We start from the raw sequence: 20,215 nt of genomic DNA, 5'->3' as shown, positions 1-20,215 counted from the left end.
ATAGGAGTGACTGCAGGACATCCGAGAGGAATACGCGGCCCCGATTGCTCAACAGTTCACGAGGTGCGCCATGGCGGAGAACGAAGTTGTTTAGAATGAACGAGGCGATGTCTTTTGCTGATGCAGCAGGCAAGGCGGCGGTTTCAGCATACCGTGTCAAATGATCTACGGCGACAACCATCCATCGGTTGCCAGCGCCAGTAGATGGAAGAGGCCCGTGTATATCAATGCCGACACGGTCAAATGGCTGAGCTGGCCAGGAAAGTGGTTGGAGAGGTGCGGTGGAGAGATGCGGCACACATTTGCATCGCTGGCAGGCAATGCAGGAGCGTACGTATTTGTGGACGAAGCTGTACATCCCTCGCCAATAATATTGTAGGCGAAGCCGTGTGTAGGTTTTTGACACTCCGCCGTGACCACACTGCGGGTCAGAATGAAAAGCGGAGCAGAACTCTTGCCGTAGGTGGCGAGGCACTACTAAGAGCCATTTGCGGCCGTCATTGTGGTAGTTGCGGCGGTATAAAAGTCCGTCGCAGATTGTGAAATGCTGCGCCTGTCGGCGTAACGCTCGAGGTGCCGAAGTTGCCGGAGGATTTGACAAAAAGTCGAATATCATGACGATCCATGGGTCTTTTCGTTGCTCCGATGCCATGTCCAGGATGTCAAGTGGTGAGATGTTATGTCTGTCGGTAGAAGTGCTGCTGTCTGAAGTAACTGGGGAGCGCGAGAGGGCATCGGCGTCAGCGTGTTTGCGTCCAGTGCTATAGACGACACGGATATCATATTCCTGGATTCGGAGGGCCCACCGAGCGAGGCGGCCCGACGGGTCTTTTAGGTTGGACAACCAGCAAAGAGAGTGATGATCCGTCACCACGTCAAAGCGTCGACCGTAGAGATATGGACGAAAATTTCGAAGAGCCCATACGATAGCCAGGCACTCTTTTTCTGTTACTGAGTCATTGGCCTCAGGTTTCGTGAGGGCACGACTGGCATAGGCGACTACGTATTCGGCATTAGTGTTCTTGCGTTGTGCAAGTTAGCACGGCACCAAGGCCGACACCACTGGCGTCAGTGTGAAGTTCTGTAGGTGCGCTTGGATCAAAATGGCGCAAGATTGGCGGAGACGTGAGTAGGTGACGAAGAGTCGTAAAGGCATCATCAGAGGCTTCCGACCAAGCAGAAAGTTCATTGTCGCCTTGAAGAAGTTGGTTGAGTGGTGCGATCACAGTAGCGAACAGGGTACGAGCCAGGCGACGGCAACGGGGCTTTTCAGCCTGCCGATCTTCTTCGTCACATTATTATTATTATTATTATTATACAGCTTGTGTTGCATTTAATAACATTTTCCAAACTGCTTTCACTGCCGGCAATGGTCATCTCCTATCGTTTAGTTTGTCTTTACGCCCTATCTCTAACGTTATACCTGAAAATGAAGTGTTTAATTTATTGTTAAACCTTCAGGTGAAGGAATCTCCTGGACCAGATTACATTCGAAATGCCTTTCTAAAGAATTACACGTAATGGTGCTCCAAGTATTTTTGCGTGACATTCAAAAAGGTCGCTTGAGGAAGGTGGTTTACCATATGACAGAAGAGCAGCCAGGATAACCTTTTAAAAATGCGGTCACAAAAATATGTATACAGAATTACCGGCCACTCTAGATTACTTCTTCAGAATGCAAGCTACTTGAACATAACATTCACAAACATTTATCTGACTTTGTAGAAGAACATAACGTAATATCAAAAGTTCATCATGGCATCAGAAGGGAATTCTCGACATTTACACAGCAGACAGATTCATGGTCTTTCAGAAACAATTAACGAATGCAAACAAACTAATGCAATATTTTTGTACGTTCGCATGGCACGGATTCTCACCAGACATGTAACTCATAAATTAAGTTTAGTAATAAACAACGACAATCTAAAAGCCTAGATCGAGGCTTACTTGTCAAACCTGTGTCAATTTGTTTATTTGAACAATGCCCACTCTCAGAGCATTCCAGTGGAGTGTGGAGTCCCCCAGGGATCTGTTCATAGACTTCTTTTGTTTCTTATATTTATTAATTACATTTCCCGTGATCTCTCTGTCCATGTTAAGATGTATGCTTATGACTGTGTCCTCTATTAAAAAAATTAATTCCAATGAGCATCAAATCAGGCTGCATAGCGACCTCAAAAAGGTAAAATGCGGGAGTGCCATGTGGCACATGGTGATAAATTTTGATAAAACAGTATATATGAGAATAACAAAGAAAAAAACGTCTCCTTTACTAGTATGACGTTACTAATTACACGCTTTCTGAATTCCCATGCTACAAGTATCTTTGTCTCTGGATTTCCAATAACCTTTCCTGGAGAAAAGATATTCATACCGTCTCTGCTAATGTTCTTCCTAAACTGTTGTTCTTGAAACGCACATTAATTACAGTTTGCTACACCTGAACTTCGGCCCCTTGATTATAATGCTGTTGTACAACCCATATTAAGATATGCTGTAATAATCTGGGACTCCTACACTAAAACCGATGTTTAAAAATTAGAAAGAGATCCAGAAACGTTGTGAGATTTATCTATAATTCCTATCAGCGCACATCCATCACGGACCTTCTAAGAAACAGTGGTTGCCATCTGTTAGTAATAGGAATCGTAGTTGTCACTGGAAATTTTTTTTCCAGTTGATAAATGGGCACTGCAATATTGACACCTTGCAAATAATTATTTATTCCAGTAGGTACGCTACGCACATGCGCCATTATCTCACAGTAAAACCACTGTTAAGAAGAATTAACTATTGTAAATATTCCCATTTACATAGAACTATAACCGACTGGAACAACCTTGCTGAAAATGGTGTAACACAGAAGTCCCTGTCATTGTTCGAGGCGCATGTTCAATAATCGCTTAATTTTGGTGTTGAGGTCTACTCGGTGCTTGGTACTCACGTGCTGAATTTAATAATCTGTTATGGCCTTGTGCGTGGTTACATTGATGCAGTATTTTCCCTTCTCTATATTTGTTGTTGAATCCTTTGCCTGGAAGTATTTGTTTTTTGTCTCAATATGATAATGTAAAGATATGTATTACATGATAAACAATGCCAACCGGATGTTAGGGTTTTTGCGCAGAAATTTTGATTCCGCTCCAACAACTTTAAATCTGCTCCTGTATACGACACTAATACGCCCAAAACTAGAATATGCATCGGCTGTTTGGGATTTATGTCAAGTTAATTTAATTAATTCTCTTTAACTTGTTCAAAACAATTCGGTTCGTTTCATTCTTGCCAACTATCATAGAACAGCAAGCAAAAGGCCATGAAAAGGAATCTTACAGCCATTAGCTTCTCGCCGAAAGATATACCGTCTAGCCTTGTTTCATAAGTGATACTATTACCCTGCTCTACGAAATGCAATAATTTCTCAACCTCTGTATGTTTCTCATTACACTGATCATTGCCTAAAAGTAGAGATTATATCGGGCCGCTCCGAAAGTCTTTTTTAGTCATTTCTTTAGCGAACATCTCGGGAATGGAACCACCTTCTTCCAGACATCGTTACTCTTACCGATAACAATGCCTTTAAACTAGCACTAGCTAATATTGTATAAGTAGCAACTATTTTTGTACTCACCAAACATTGTTATTCTAGTTTCCCTGATCTGAATTTTTGTTCTTTTTTTTGTACCTTAGCTGACATTGTATAATAGTAGCAACAATTACTTCCTCTTTTCATTGTAACATACTACATTTTCGTAACCTATTGAAACTGTTCTGACCACTTGCCTCTGCAATGCCCCTGGCCTTGAGAAAATAAATAAATAATAATAAATAAATGGTATATTCCTGTAATGGTCTTTTATTCAATGTTGCAGTTTTCATGAACTAGCAATTATTAAATTAACTAATTAGCGAATTAAACAAGTATTCATTAATTCAGATATTGATTAGTAAACGTTCATTGATTTATTAATTACTGCATAATTAATTATCGTAATCACTTTCCCTAAATCTTTCATTCTTGGAGGGCCTCGATGCGCTTTTATGCGATATGAGTTCACATGAGCAATGTTCTGCTTTATGCGCTGGACATGCCTTTCTATACCCACGTAAAGCATAAGAAGACGTTTCAGAAGACGCCAAAGACCCGCAATATAAAAAAAAATGTGCGACACTACAACTCTCTGTTCAGACTTCGCGACCAACTTACTATCCCAACTTTAACTTTCTTTAATCTTACGAGAAGAAAGGGGGTTAACCGAGGGGCCCGATTTTTCCCGAGTCCCTGGCTGGCTGGAGACGCCGCCGAGGTTTACAGTGGCCTAGCAATATTGACCACGTGCTGAATGTACGCAGCAGGGGTCTACTCCCCTATGCGTCCTGGAGGCAACCGTCGGGCTTTGTTGTTGAGTGCTGAGAAAAGCCCGGATGGTGTCGAATGATGACTTACAGTGTGCGCCGTAGAGATGCGGTGCGCGTGTGAGGAGCGCATTCGGAGAACGTCGTCTTGTAGACAATGAGTTCGGATGCCATGGACGGCCATAATCCTTCCATGCGGACAAACCTTGAGTGGGTGTTGAAGCCTCGGCTTCCGAAACCTTTGCGGGGTAGAGACGCCACCGAGGTTTGAGACGGCCTAGAGACGCCACCAGGGTTTGAGACGGCCTAGCAATAAAATGTGCGGGCCTGGCATGTCTTCTTGAGGCTGTCACTGACTACGTAGAAATGAGAGGCGAACAGAGTTTTAGGAAAAAGAAAAACAGTTTTTTTTTTCTAATATGTTTACTTTTCAGAGTAAGCCCACCCCTTTGGGTTGTGGCTTAACAAACTTTTAACTCTCATTGGCAATTCTGCATGTGTGGGACGGGCCAACTGCCCTACCGCCCTTTTTCTTTGTCTGTTTGAGCTATAATAATCGGGACGATATGCTGTTCCTCAGACTGGGCTGAAATCAGGATTGCTGATAGTTCAGTGAGGCTCCATACCATGTACGTTAAAACGAGTGTGGGCTCTAACAGTCATTGAGACAGTCGAAGAGTGAGACTTTGTTTCTCACTTGTTCAAGTTGTAATGTATTTGTTTTATCTACCATGTATGTAGAAAAGTTTACGTATAAATGTTTCTTGTCCATCTCAACTCCATTACTTCCTGTCTGCATTCGATCAACAACTGCTGATCATCGTCCGAGAAACTTCACGTTCCAACGCAGAAGCAAGAAGGACATGGATGAACGAAACATTACTCGTGCCCTAGCTACTTCCATCACAAAATGCAACGTGATGTTAGTTTAATTACCTTTAAATTCCTTCACTTTAAAGTGCATGTCCCAACTGAGGAATTCAAGCCGAGAAATAATGCAGTCATAACGGGGGGATTATTTTTAACTTTAAAGGAAGTTTTAAAAATCACCTGTGGAAGTTAGCATAATTTTTGTCCTTGAGCTGGATTATTCGAAAAGGTGTACATTGCTAGCAAGAAAAAACGAACCATATAGTCAACTAATTAACAAAATCTACTAATTAACTGCGTAATTGATTAATTTATGGCACATACTGCAATTCGCGAATTGTAGCCGGTGAGCTTGCAAGACGTATCCACTTGAAATGAATTTTCATGGTGATACCAGTTTCGAGGTATTCATTCCCAAAGTGTGCGACGAAATACACGGGCGTTTCAGCTATTTTTCTGCTTCACTGCTTAAAATGGCGTTCTGCTAAAAAAGTAAGTGGAACAATGGGGAATTTTTTAATACAAGTTTCATGACGCATATTTCGAAACCCACATGATCCTTAGAAGTTCGGTCCAGGTGGATATGCCTTGCAAGCTTACCGGCTACAACTGGTAACTTGCAATATGTGCCTTAAAGTAACAATTTAAAATGAAATGAGTGAATTTGGGTTGAGTAGTCAATTAAGCCTTTGAATTTCTAGTGAGAGAAATGTCCGCCGCTTCGGGTAACCCAGCTCAATGACTACAATTAAGCTGTCTGTCACAGGCGATTTTTTTTTTTAATTCTGTATTATCCAAAAAAAAAAAGAAAAATTACGCCGCTCAAACTGAGCTTCGCGACACCTGGTTACCGCGCACGGTGCACTGCGCAAAGCGAATCAAAACGACCATGTGACGCTCAAAGCTGCGGACTTCCGGCACTGAGTCAGCCGTTCGAATATGAATAAACAGTAGCTATACGACCACTACGGCCAAAAACCTGCTGATTCGCCGAACATGACGGCGGACTAAGCTGCAGAACGTCGTGAAACTCGCATACCTCCCCTCAGGCGATCTGGAATACAGAGTCGCACCTGCTACTCGTGCGAGAGATATTGAAGACTCATCAAGCCACTCTGCTGAAACGCCAGAGGAATGCTATCAGTGTTGATGCTGAAGGTGAGTCTTATCTACGTCATAACTTACTACGTCCATCTTGAACGTAATATTTTAAGGTTAATGCGGTGAGAACGATGAAGCTAGAAACGTAAGAAAGGCTTCATCCTATAACTGCCCAGCAATAGAAATTTGTATTGTGTTTTTATTTTCCTTTCATCCCATCGCATTCGTGGTCAGATTCAGATGCATGACTGAATTAACGAACGAACGAACTTTATTCCTTTAAAGATCGTCTCAATGGGTGTATTACGAATTTCGCATTATTTTTTTTTAGCGGCCACGCTTTCGGTTCGGTTTCTCGTTGCATTCGCAGGTGAAATGAAGTATGGAGAACAGTGGCGAGGCATATTGCTTCTACTCGTAACCTGTTCACAGTCGTCATTGACAGACAGACAGACAGACAGACAGACAGACAGACAGACAGACAGACAGACAGACAGACAGACAGACAGACAGACAGACAGACAGACAGACAGACAGACAGACACAGAGAGACAGACAGATAGATAGATAGATAGATAGATAGATAGATAGATAGATAGATAGATAGATAGATAGATAGATAGATAGATAGATAGATAGATAGATAGATAGATAGATAGATAGATAGATAGATAGATAGATAGATAGATAGATAGATAGATAGATAGATAGATAGATAGATAGATTTAGTACCTCTCGCTGCCGCGATGAACCCCACGTCGTCTTTCTTTTGACCACTTTACAGTTTTCCCAGTGCGCCAGATAAGTCAACAAAGGCGAAGACGATTTTATGCTTAGATTTAGGTACATTAACAAACCTCAGGTGGTCAAAATATTTCTGGAGTTCACCATTGCAGTGTGCCTCATATACATATTGTGGTTTTGCATGTAAAATTTGCGTATATATATATATATATATATATATATATATATATATATATATATATATATATATGCATGTATATACACACTCATAAAGACACGTCGCACAACTTAGGAGCCGTGCTTGCTCGAAAAGTATGAAAGCGGTTTCCGATAGCACCGTCACCGCCGATATCCGACACGTTCATTCAGGAAATGATCTTCATTGCCTCTGAAACAGCAAGCGTAGATCCGAGAACTGCTTACGTAGGGCAACAGGAAATGATTCACTCCACTAAATCCAACTGCCAGACCCGAAAGCGATGATGGAAATCTCCACTACAAAATTCTCGAAAATATCGACTCTACTAACAAGTGCGGACCATTTAAATGTGACTCATGGAGTCCTTACGACATCTCGTATATATAAGGGAACCCGGGCCCTTATTTTGCAGCGCTCTATTTCATTTTCCTTTCTTATTTTATCACCCATCGTGCCGAACGGTCGATCCTATTTATATGAGTGGCGCCGCGTCTTCCAATACTTCAATGAATGGCGAAAATGATGAAAAATAAAATTACTCGTTAGAAAACGCGTCTGATAGCCAGGTCGCGATTTTGTAGAGATGCCTTTTCTTATGTTATTCCTTGCCACGCTTTTCGCGCTTCTTCAGTGGTCACAGCGACGATCAGCCCTAGTTCTCAACGGAGTTAGCCGGCCGTGAAGAGCGGCTAACTCCGTTGAGTTAAATATCGCGGCCCTACGCACGTTATTTCTAGACATACTATTCAGGACGAAAATTCTCGTGATAGAGCGAAAATTTGACGCCAGTTTCGCGGAACAATGTGTGTTGCATGCACTAGTACCCACTCTCAGCGAGCATTACTATTGCCAACTGTAACTTTTGTCGTTACTAGCTTGTTTTGGATTATAAGAATGCGCAACATTATACCAGGTGGTAGAATGGTCCATCTTATCGCATAAAATAAATTGGAATTTAATGACAGTTTCAACGTTCCTTAATAGGTTATCCCATTTCTGCCTGCAAGACGGCTGCGTCATCGTCTGAAGACGCTGGTCTTTATGCTCCTGCTGATGCTCCTCGCCTACGCTTTCATTTGGTTTTTGCTCACGTCGTTCACCAACTCAATAGACAAGGAGGCGCCTTTGAGATGGTTCCCGGATACAAATATAGCCAGGATAAGCTTACCAGCAGAGCGGGTGCACAACAAACCTAACGACTACCTCATAAACCCAACAAATGTGTGCCCGACAGAGGCACCTGTCGACTACCTTTTCCTGGTCTTGTCGGCACCGGAATATGTAGACACACGCAACGTCATACGACACACGTGGGCCAAAGACGTGAGAAGGTCCTCCGGTAACAGGGTGCTGTTCCTCTTCGGCAAGCCCAGCACCGCCAAACTGCAGAGCGCCCTCGAGTTGGAGTCGTTAAGGTACAGAGATATCGTGCAAGAGGACTTCTCGGACACATACCGAAACTTGTCCCTCAAGTCGGTCATGCTCCTTCGCTGGGCATACCTCCATTGTCCGCAGGCCCGATTCGTGGTGAAGATCGATGACGACTGCTTCCCGAACGTGGCCAACTTTTACCGAGCCATGCACGGGCAGCCAGAGGACGTCATCTACGGCGAACTGTTACATAAACACATCCCTTCACGGGACCCACTGGACAAGTGGTACGTCCCTTACGAAGAGTTGCCGGCTGACGTGTTTCCCGACTACATACACGGCGCCATGTACGTTATCGGTGGCCGCGTGGTGGATCTGCTGTACAGAGCTACAGGACATGTGCAACCCGTAAGCATGGAAGACGTCTACATTACCGGAATGTGTGCGGAGCGCGCCGGCATCGACAGAACGCGCCTCGCCGGAGCGAGCAACAACAAGCTGTCGACACTGTGTGAATACAAGAGGGCCATCTACGGCCATCACGTGACCGCTGAGGAAATGAGCAAAGTGTGGTACGCCATGAAGCGGCTAGAGTACAAGTGCCACCGTCTCTTCTTTACCTTTCACGTGTGCTACTGCCATGCTGTGGACAGCGAGGCCCAGCCAAGGTTCATTGAGGCACCAGTTCTTTGACCAGAGACTGTACATGGCTTAGCGTTACAGTTCGACAAAATAGCACTGTTACGCGCCGAAGCGTAACGCATAGTTGTGAATTTATCAATGATGCGTCAGTTTAGAACAAGACGCAGCAGATGTATCCGTTTTCACAGCACTCATTTACAATGCTACAACGATTGCATTTAAAAATTGCAAGCTAAAGGCACGCATTAAGGATAATGAAGCGTTACAAGGCGGTGTTTACAATTGTGGAATAGACTAATTTTTTCTGTGAGAACATCGGCGTCTTTCACCCGACATTTGAAGTATTTTGCAGATGCTTGACAGTAAATACAGGCAAAAATGACTACATATATTTGGCAATCCATAAAGAATTGTTGGCTGCATAAAAAATCGTTGGCATTCAACATTGCATGTTGAATGCAATGCACATTCTCCCACATTTACGAAACATTTCATACGTTATACCGGTTCCTAATGACAGGCACCGTTCAATTGGGAAAACTGACACATTGTTAGCGGAGACTGCTACCCAATGACAGACAATGTTCGCAAACGGGAAGCTTTGTGAATTGATCTCCGCGTACGGCCAAAACGACGCGCCCACTTCTTTCGTGATGGTGTCATAACTGCTGGCCTGTGCGAACGACATTTAGCTTTAAGTGCGTTTTTCTTTCTTTTTTTACTTCGCTCCTGTATGCGTTGTTTGCCCCCGTGGTGTTGTATACTGTCATGAGTGACTGGCAAAACATGTGCGAAAGGGGGATGAATATGTGAATATGATGACGCCGGTCGGCGAAACGAAGGTGGGAGCATCTCGTGGACACCTGATGCGTGAAGCGCGTGAAGCGCGAGAGAGGGAAAGAAAAATCACCGCCCTCTTCCAGTCTGTGAATATGGTCGAACAGCGAAGCTGTTTTAGTTAAACCGAGTGTTACACCATGCAAGCCAAACTTCGCAAGCAGTTTATATTGTGAATCTTTTGTTTCACCATTCTTTCACCTCATTTTCACTTTTGCGTCCTTCGCGTGATGAGCATGCTTTAGGAGCGCTATTTTTTTTTTTTTTCGGTTCTCCCAGTGTTTTCTTTTTTTTTTTTCCCATGAGCTTTCTGTCTGTGTTTTGCCGTGCTTTCTTTTCGCATGCAAGTTGCTCCGCCTCTTTTTTGCGCGCTAGTAATGAGAGCAAGATTTGGCGTGAGGGAAAAACTATCTGATTGTTTTTTTATTCATTTTGTGTGTAATGTTGGATTTGCTCGGTGTTGTGTTGTCTCTTCTACAGCTTGATCTTGGGCTGTCGTCTCTTGTGTCTGCACTGCTCGGTGTGCCTCCTCCGCTTGCAGTGCTTTGTCTGGAGACGCTGTATCTTGCATTGCTTGCTGTTGAGTTGACGGCAGATGACGGCGTTTACATTTCACAATCACAGCCTTGTGCTTCAAAATTAAATATGTCCGTCACGTAAGAAAATGAATGGCTCATACCCCCTTAAGCAACGGCTCATACCCCCGTAAACGCGGCCTTCACATTACGACGACAGAATAGAAGTGCAATTCTACGCTGGAATGACGAGCGGCAATGGAAGCATCTTTGGACGACGAAGACGAACGCAGGAGCAGTGGCACGAGCGCATTGGCACGGTAGCGCCGAAGGGCGCCGACAAGCCAGCTGTGGAAGAAGATGACGACGCTTGAGCCATTGCTGATCATGATAGCTTTAGTGAACAACGACAACGACGGCACAGGGTCTGCATAAACAGCTTCGCTGTAAAAAAAAAAAAGAAGGCGGAGGCTGCTGAGCAGTGCATTGCTGACGTGGACGAGGAGAAGGGCAGACGCATTTCCAGCTGTGCTCTGGAGACGGGAAGCAGCAACTTCGGGGACTACGAACCGAAGAGCCTTAGAGTTGGCCGGTGACAGCTGCAGCTCCTGAGCGCCGGCTACGGTGCTGTGGCAGTGCTCCACAGGCTCGGTCCAGCCCAAGGAGGTTTAAAAAAAAATATTTTTAAACCTCCTTGGTCCAGCCCCACGCTGTCGTAACCGGCCACTGCCCAGTGCCACGGAGGCAACCACCTGGCCACGTCAGCGGCGCAACGCGCGACTAGCCAAGACCGCGTCGTGTGCCACGCTGGTCTCGGCAGAGGATCACAACCCCGTCGCTCGCAACGGGGCTCGCCACGTATACGCCGCATCAGAACCAACGCCAGGCCGACGTCCGCCACTACTGGTGCCCGTCGAACGTTCGATTTCTAGTGGCGAATTGTTACTTGTTTAGTCGAACTGTGGAACAGTATATATAGCTGAGGTCTAGTTGTTTTCTTTATCTATATAGCCGTTTTGGAGAGTTTCTCGTGCTTGTATAGGGTTTATGATGTGTCAGGCTAGTTTGCTATTTGTTTTTCTTGGTTAAAATAGTTTCTTGAGATAAATGTTTTTTTTTTAATGTGTTTCCATCGTGTCTCTGTCTGTTCATGGAACCTTTTATTACTCTACCCCCCTCTCACCCCTACCTTCACCCTCGCCTCATCCCCCTAGTGCAGGGTAGGAAACCGTATATTCCAATATAGTTAACATTCCTGTACTTCCCTCTATTCCTATCTATCTCTCCTCTGCGGTATATACTTTTGGTTTGAAGCGTGCTCAGCCGGTCGACAGCAACAAGTTTCAACAAGAGACGCAGGCAACGCTAAGTACTAAACTGTATCAACTTTCTCCAAAGCAGATCACAATGAGCTGTTGGCACTTTCCGTGTGACGCCACGACTACAATCTCTCAAACATTTCCTAGAAAGAAAGCGGCGATTGTCGTAAGAAGCTCTGCGCGCATGTAGAACTTGCCTGGCTTATCTTGCTCCCATGCTCAACCAAATGTCTACACCGACTAGTGCGTCGACACTCGCATGATTTTGTCGAAAAGGCTACAAGAATATGAAGTAATACTGCTATGATAATTTGTCTATATAACTTTGATGCGCACCCTCATTGATAAGCATAGAACAGAGAGATGACTGCCAGTGTTCTTGTTTCTTTATTTTTTATACGAAATATGAGGCATTCACGGCAATACTAGATACAACTTTGAGCATCGCAAGGTTCTATGGAACTCGTGCCCTGTTTATAACATGAAGTGTCGTGGTATGCCATATAATACACCAGCAACTGCTGGCATGCACTCTACCTTGAATCGTTTTCGTGTTGTACTTTCGTGGTTTCTTAGTTTCAAGCACAGTTTAAAGCACGTGCATTGGAAGACTACTGTGACCTGCAAGCACCTCTCGAACAAGTTGTCTCTGTCACGCCTCCAATTTGTTGCAGGTAGTGTTTCGGCGCCGTTTAATGTTAAATAATAAGTGACGTAATTTCTGTATAGCTTGCAGTGCATTTTAAATAAATATTGTGCCTCTCAACAAGTGAGCATTAGCATCTTTTTTTTTTTGTTGTTGCTTTGGTCTGTTCCAAAGGAACACATAGCTGTACTTCATGGCTATCGAAATTTGCCTTTCAGGTGCGTTAGACTCTAAAGCGAGCTTCCTGTAGCTGCAGCTGTCTCTCGAATAAGTGCAAAAAGGATACATACGAAAAACTAATTCCTATAAATTTTGAGTGACGTCTTCGTAAATCACTTTGAAGTTTTCATCATATAAAGAAAGTAAGGTGGGTGAACAAAACCAAAGCGCACGCACGCACAGTATATGAAGAAGTTGGTGAAAAATCGTCGCACGAAGTCCCACAGCTTGTTAGCTTTTGCTCTCACCCCTGTACGACTGTATTTCAATACAGTTGTTCTCAAAGCCTGGGACGCTTTGTTACCGGGATAATCGCCACTGAGCACTAAAGCCGATGCCATTAGCGCAGTCGGTGTGTTTGCGTTCAAGTAGCATGAATATTACTACAGGGCTGAAAGGCCAGCTGCAACGAAATTTTTGACCATGTAAAAAGCGTAACTTAACACAGCGCAGGTATAGAGAAGGGCCTCGCCACAAGATTACATATCTACAAAGTTTCACGTTTGAAATACGTGCAGAAGCGCCGCGAAACACTTGCAAGATTAGCGGCTTTAAATGTGTACGCAATTGTATGCCTACCCAACGAGAAACTTTCCCGTCCGTCACGTAATACGAATGCAGTGGCTCCTAACCCCGTAAACAATGGTTCATACCACCGTAAGCAATGGCTCATACCCACGTAAGCAAGCAAAAAAATGCAATGGCTCATACCCCTGCAAGGCAAAGGCTACAAGCGCTCAGCAAAATGAAGCGAATAAGGCATACATTCACTGAAATCACCCATACAACACACAGAACAGCATACATTTCAATAAAGAACCATCACGAAAGAAGCATCCAAACAATCAATAAAGCATTGCGTATACCCTCCTCAGCAATTGTAGTGGTGGTTCTGCAACCGCTTCGCTGAACATGCGCGTTGATAATGAAGGATAAGAGTTGGTAAAGGTTGGAACATGTTCGATAAGGTTGATAACGACCCATGAGGGCTGATAAGGGTTTATGCTGGTCGAATCAAGTTTCATATACCATTGATAATGACACCAGGCTGCGTGGAGATGAGCAAGTGGCACAATGCTTACGCATACTTGGAAAACTGAGAGTTGTTACTGCGTGAATTTTTTATACCAATTTTTTTCAAAAAGCTCCGCAATTACCGCTCACCAGAAGTGGCGCGTGACCTAGAGCGTGCGGCTCCTCGTCATGACCTCAAAGATAAGGTGGTGCTTGCGTCTGCTAGCGACGCGCTGAAAGATATCAGAGGTGGTGTGCTGGGACTTGCGTCGTAGCGACAACCGCCAGCTGCACGCGTCATTCGTTTTGGTGCTGATAAAAGGCTGCAAACAGGCACTGGGGCTTTGCCAAGATGGCTTTATTTGTATACACTATAGTCATAACAAATTTAGCCAAAGTGAACTTTTGTTGCAGTTGACCTCGAAGTAGCATGATGGTCATATTGTAGCGTCGGGAGAGAATCGCTTAAATAGCGGACACAGCATTAGCCTAACTTTGGCCACCCCTTCAAGTTCGCAATAATCTAAACAATTTTGCCATAACTTGCGTAGATCGTATTCGATACACTAGAGCGCTGTACAATCTGTACAATGGTTCACGACGCATCACTTGAGGCGCTTTTGGTGCTGTATTACAGCGAAAATGGGGATATTTCACATTATATGCGGGATAGCGACTGCAAAAAAAAAAAAAAAAAAGAAAGAAATGCGGGAGGTCACGTATCTCAGATAACACAAGCATAGCACACACGGTAAAGATACCCAAAACCTGCCCGTTTAGAGATGTTTTAAGCCCAAGGAACAGACCGAAGAGGCAAGAAGCAACGAGTGAATTGCCCCGCAATGCGACACACCAAACAACCCTGTTTCTCCACTGAGCAACGCATGCTGCTGTAACAACATTATGCGCATCAACTTTTTTTCTATCCTATCTATCCCTTCTTTTTTGCATTATTTGTGCGTCTTGTCGCCTCACAAGAGCAATTTAGGTGACTGCCTTGCACTGAGACAATTATACCATGCCCGCGGTCTTTGTTTCTTTTTTTTTTTTTGATTTCTTAATAAAACAAGTCTACAAGTAGACTACTACTTTAAGCCGCGAGCTCTACAATACCCAGTAGCCTAAAAAAAGAAGGAAATAAACACGTGTCGCCATATTTTATGTAAACATTTAGCCCCTACCCATATCGCATATAAGGTGATGTTACATACTAAAACTTGGGGCAAAATAAATCAAGTATCGAAGTGATGGGTTCCTTCTTCAAAAGTACCATGTGACGTGCTACTCGTTCGTTGCATCTGAAGCCGCATGCCGACAATAGGGCTTACTAAGAGACAAACTAGAACCTTCTTTGCGACAGAACATGCGAACGCCGGTAAACACACAGGCACATAATGCCGAAGAGAATCGCAAGACAGAATCGACCGAGTTTCGTGCTAAGCTCGCGGCAGACCCTTGCACATAACGCCTGCACATGGTCTCTGAGCCAATAGAGTGGCCCTCCCTGCCAGATTGTGGCCTTTTTGGCGTAGGTCACGTAGCAGCCCTCGAAGTGAGCCACCTCGGCGCGGCGGGCGCTGACGCTGTCTGCGAGGGTGCCCGTTACGTACAGGTCCTCGGGCGGCGTAGGCGGCGCGTGCTCCGTGGCAGCGGCGTACAGCAGCGGCTCGACCACGTCGGCGGTGAGAAGGTAGGCGCAGCCGACGAGGTAGCCGCGGCTCCCGCTGCAGTTGCGTATCACGTTGCTGTAGCCGGACGGTTCCTGGCACGGCCGCGCTCCCAGCGACACGAACGAGCCGAACATCTCGTAGTCCAGCGACTGCTTCGCGAAGAAGCCGTACCAGCCCCGCAGGAAGCGGTAGTCCACGTGGGCCCCGTCGTCGACCTTGAGCAGGAAGCGGGCCTCCCGGCAGAATCTCGATGTCCACTTGAGGATCATCAGGCTGGTCAGCGTGGCGTTCCCGGGCGTCGCGTCGTAGTCTCCCACTACGATGTCCCCGTAGCGCACGATCTCGGAGCGCAGTTTGTCTTTTTCTCGGGGCGACCGGGGCATGCCCAGGAAGAAAATCAAGAGCGCCGTCCTGCCGCTCGGCCGCCACAGCTGCTCCCAGGCCTCGCTCCGCATGATCTGCCTGAGCGCGTAATTCTCGGGCAGCGAGTTGACGGCGACCAGGTAGCGAAACGGCGGTGGTGAGCTGGCACCATCGTCGCCATTGTCCAAGCGGCAGCGGTGCCCGACGTTCCAGAGGAACCGGTAGGCGAAGAGCGGCTCGCGCAGCGACTTTTCGGGATCGCTGCTCTTGATGGATGTCGGCGTCGGAAGCGAGCAGTTGCGGCAGAACACGGCTTCCGCCGAGGGACCGGAACGGGCAGCGGCGGCTCGTCGTGGCGCGGCGGCCGTATGACGTGGCCGCCCGGAGCGATCACTCGGCTCTTTAACGCTCGTGATGCCAGGGCGTACGACGGTGTAAGCGAGGCAGGCGAGGCATGCTGTCACAGTTAATACCTGCAACTGCGAGGGTTTTATAGTGAGTGGTGGGAGAGGCGAGATTAAACCAAGCGAGCATAAGAGCATATTTACAGCGCCTATATGCTATGGCTTGGAACCGCCGCTGTACTTGTCTCAACTAAGCAGGGAGTCAGACTTTGATATTTCATTCGGGTAACGCGAGGGCTAAAACATCCTGTAGGAGGGAACCTAGCTCAACTAAAGCGAGAAGAGTTGAAATATGGAAAGAAACAACGCTGACGTGACACAAACACTGTGTGTGTAAACCTTCTATAGGCAGCGCCTTCGTCTGAATTGCTGGTTTACAAATTCAGCATGCGTAACAGCCAACTAGCTAACACCACTGATTTACTAAGAAAATAAGTGAACAGTCACACTGGTTTGTCATCCGAGCCGCAGTTTGTGCAGCAAATATTTTCCAGGTTTCGAGGTTTCCGGCGGTTTAGTGAGTCTATACGATTATCAGGATTGAGTATCGAATATGTTAATCTATCCCAAAGGTTTTGAATCGAGATGTTATCGCCTTTGTGTTCAGCACAGTGGCGTTGTTTGTGTTCCATGGAAATGGGGATAAATATACACATACCTACCAACCCTGCGCAAAATAGAAAAAAAATATACTGTACTGTAGAGGCCAAGAAATACTAAAGTTTGATTAATGATGCATGGTAAAATTTGTTTGTTACTCAAGATGTCGACAAGTTTATTAAAAAATTAGGTGCCTGTGTTCTATAAAGACCCTATAAACTGACACACTCAGCCCTATAGTCGCAGGACTGACCTGCACCACAAACCAACGAAAACATTTGTATATAAGATGGTGAACGTATCGTTTATTGTTATACATTGGTTATATGGGGTGTGTGGTAGCGGAGGCGCGCGTAGATTCGAATGATCAAGCAGGTTTAAATATTGGGCTGTACATTTTCGCTCAGTCACTGTATTCGTATTCTGTTTAGTTCAATTTCGCCCTAACCTAAACGCAAATAAAAAAAATGGCTGGATTATTCATGTCATTACTACAGTCGTAATGAAGCTGTAAAAATTGAAAATTTCGCTATAAAAGTTTACATGTTTCGACAACAGCCATTGTCGATAACAAAGCAAGTATCTGGAATTAAGCTATAGGGACTTGGGAAGAATGGTGACATACCGCGTAAACTAATGAATGTCAGCACGGTTAAAACTACGTGTAAATATTATACACTTTACTAAGCAACATGGCAAAAATCAAGCGCACGAAGACCGAAATGTAAGGCTGCTAAATCATATTTCTGTGGTCGTGAGCTTGTGCAGAGTTCAACGACGAGAGACATCTCAGACAAAAAACTCTTACTGAGACACACATAACGTAATTATTTTGTTACCACAAAGTAATACATACCGCCCAGCAAGCATAAAACACTGCAACCTTATGCGACCCTGTAGAATCAATACCAATTTCCAGCTTAACTGTTACTTTTCAGCGCTCCTATCGGTCATTTTCCCTAAAGCTCGTCTTTAATGCAGATGCTCAAACCTTTGTCAGTGCATTACTGATAACCAAATATAAACTTTTTGCCCCATTCAGGTCTATCAGGACGTTGCGAAAACATTCTACGTCCTTCGTATCGCTTCTAAAGAGGGAGAAAACGAGTATTTAGTAATTATTTCCGAATTCATTCTATACCAAACAATGTTCACACTTTTTCCGCACTTCACCCATAACATGTTTTCCATTCTCAAACTCTCTGGAACGTTTAGTTATTTCAGGACACCGGGAAAACATGCGCATATAGCACCTTTAGTCGTTCTCCTGCAGATACTCTGTAATATGAAGCAATTCAATGAACCTTACCTTGAGCTTAGCGACTCTCTTAAACCATGATTTCCTGTCCCGGGGCGACCCGCACAGTACCGCGACAATGGTGCAACACGAACGATACCTGCAGCATATGTAGAACGTTCAAGAATAATTAAAAGTTATCCACACTGAAGTAACAATTCTGAATGTCGGGCTCCGTTACGCAATGATCTTGCGTTGGACTGGAAGCTAAATGTGAGGCTTGTTCTGGCATTTCACATTGTGCTCGAGACTGGGCATACGATGTTATGATTCGGAGGGATACGCGGCATATTTATTGACACGACCGCGTTCCTTGGTGGCGGACGCCAACTGTGTCCTTCCGATGCATAAGTGCCACGTCGGAAAAAGTATAGCAGACTCGCATTAAAATATAACCTGGCTAAGCCTACTTTCCAGATATGTCGAACAACGTTTGAGCGTGTTGTCGTTCTCGCACTGATCCAATAAAAAAAAAGAACAATAAAAATGTGGCAGTTTCGAGGGCGGAACGGCCAAGTCGCTTTGCCAGCGATTCGTTGTGGCTTTGACAACGCGATATTAAGGTTTAATGTTGCGCACGAACTCATCGGGCAACGTTGTACTTGTAAGCGGGTGCGACTTGTTGGTGCGACGCAGCAAGCAAGGCAGCTGCAGGTGTACAGGAGCAGCAGCGACGCCGCAGCTACCGAGAATCTCGCAGCGATATGTGAGGAGTGCAGCAGTGGCGACAGAGGCGAAGTACCTCGATTGGGCACGAGATTAGACCGACGTTGACCGACGTTGAACGAAGCGTTGACCGTGCGTCCACTTCGCTTCGTCGTTTTTGCTGCCAAACACACTCCGCGTCTCTGGATACCCTCCCCCCCCCCATTCCTCTGCGCACGAGCGGCGCATGTGCCGTCCATACTGGGACAGCACGACAACGCCGACGGCGGTGCCGGCATGATCGAACGCGCCTCAAGAAGCCGTATAATTGCTATCAAAATTTAAAAAAAAGCAAACCTTATGCCAATTTGAGCAATTGATGCATCAAGGACAGCGAAACTGTACACTTGAGCTCTCAAACCTTTCGGAAGTACTAGCGGCACGTTGCTATCGGGTTCTGTTTGATGCTTGTTTTTAGTAATCATTCATCACCGATGCCCTGCAGCCATACGTCCGCTTCGGGGCTCTCACACGGGCTGCGTATCTGGCTGATCAAAGAGCAAGTTTACTACATACCTCAACATACCTTAACTATATCGAAAGCGATCGCCTTACGGGACGAACGAATGGACGGTTTTTTTTCGTTGGGTGAGCATAGAAGTGCCTACGCATTTAATGAGGAAAGGTGACTCAAGTGGATCAAGCACTTTCTATATAGCCTCTGGATTTCGTACGTTCACTGCTGCGCTGTTGTGCGCGGCGTACGGAATTACGTATCTTATAACGAATGGCCCACTGGGCTGTTCTCCACGACCGACACCTCTTGACTAACTGTCAATAGAGAAACTTTATCGCGTTTTAAACTGGCTAAGGGGGTATTGCGCGAAAGGGGACATATTATTAAGTGGTTAAAATACTCACAACAGAACTTTGCAGAACCGGAGTAAATACATTATGCAGAGATATAAGGCTGGCGTTGACGCTGGATGAGCGTGGCAAACAGGAAACGCATAATCTTCTTCTTCCTCTTCAACCACTAAAAATGTTCTAGTTCTTATTTCTTGCGTCGTTTCCGGCGCTTCAACATGACACCTTTACCTGTTCCTGGTGACGTACTTTGTTTCCTATGTTAAACAATGGTCTGAATTCAAAGGCAGAATTAATCCTATTATATTTTTGCCATGACGTTAATAATAAGCAATGACAACAGCTGTGTACAATGCAATCGACACCGTTGACTTGGTGATGATGATGGCGATCAATGGAAAACTGTGGCGCATACTGACTAAGGGGGAATGGCCAAGAATCGCGTGGCGTAGGAAAAATATATTAACTGAACCGACTTTCAAAGCTCATTAAATGAAACAGAAAAGAGGGCAGTCGACGAGGGGCGGATGAAA

At 45.2% G+C, this 20,215-nt stretch overlaps 2 protein-coding genes across 2 annotated transcripts in view; one reads left to right on the top strand and one right to left on the bottom strand.

Moving 5' to 3' along the window:
• LOC126531063 (uncharacterized) overlaps positions 1 to 9,337 on the top strand; it is a 49,433-nt gene extending 40,096 nt beyond the window's left edge. The window contains exons 5-6 of the mRNA XM_050178448.3: positions 6,279 to 6,387; positions 8,385 to 9,337. Of these exons, the coding sequence (XP_050034405.3) occupies positions 6,279 to 6,387; positions 8,385 to 9,337 (1,062 nt within the window). The remainder of the gene's footprint in view (positions 1 to 6,278; positions 6,388 to 8,384) is intronic.
• Positions 9,338 to 14,173: 4,836 nt separating this feature from the next.
• Positions 14,174 to 19,853, bottom strand: LOC126531059 (beta-1,3-galactosyltransferase 4-like). Its single transcript, XM_050178440.3, has 3 exons — positions 19,737 to 19,853; positions 18,183 to 18,270; positions 14,174 to 16,348 (listed from the first exon to the last, which is right to left on the bottom strand). The coding sequence occupies exons 1-3, from the start codon at positions 19,766 to 19,768 to the stop codon at positions 15,176 to 15,178; spliced, it is 1,293 nt and encodes a 430-aa protein (XP_050034397.1). The 5' UTR covers positions 19,769 to 19,853; the 3' UTR covers positions 14,174 to 15,175.
• Positions 19,854 to 20,215: the final 362 nt, after the last annotated feature.

The sequence above is a fragment of the Dermacentor andersoni genome, chromosome 5 (genome assembly GCF_023375885.2).
Source record: "Dermacentor andersoni chromosome 5, qqDerAnde1_hic_scaffold, whole genome shotgun sequence".
Classification (NCBI taxonomy): Eukaryota; Metazoa; Arthropoda; class Arachnida; order Ixodida; family Ixodidae; genus Dermacentor; species Dermacentor andersoni.
The sequence above is the reverse complement of the archived record's forward strand: the minus strand, read 5'-3'. Positions and strand labels throughout refer to the sequence as shown.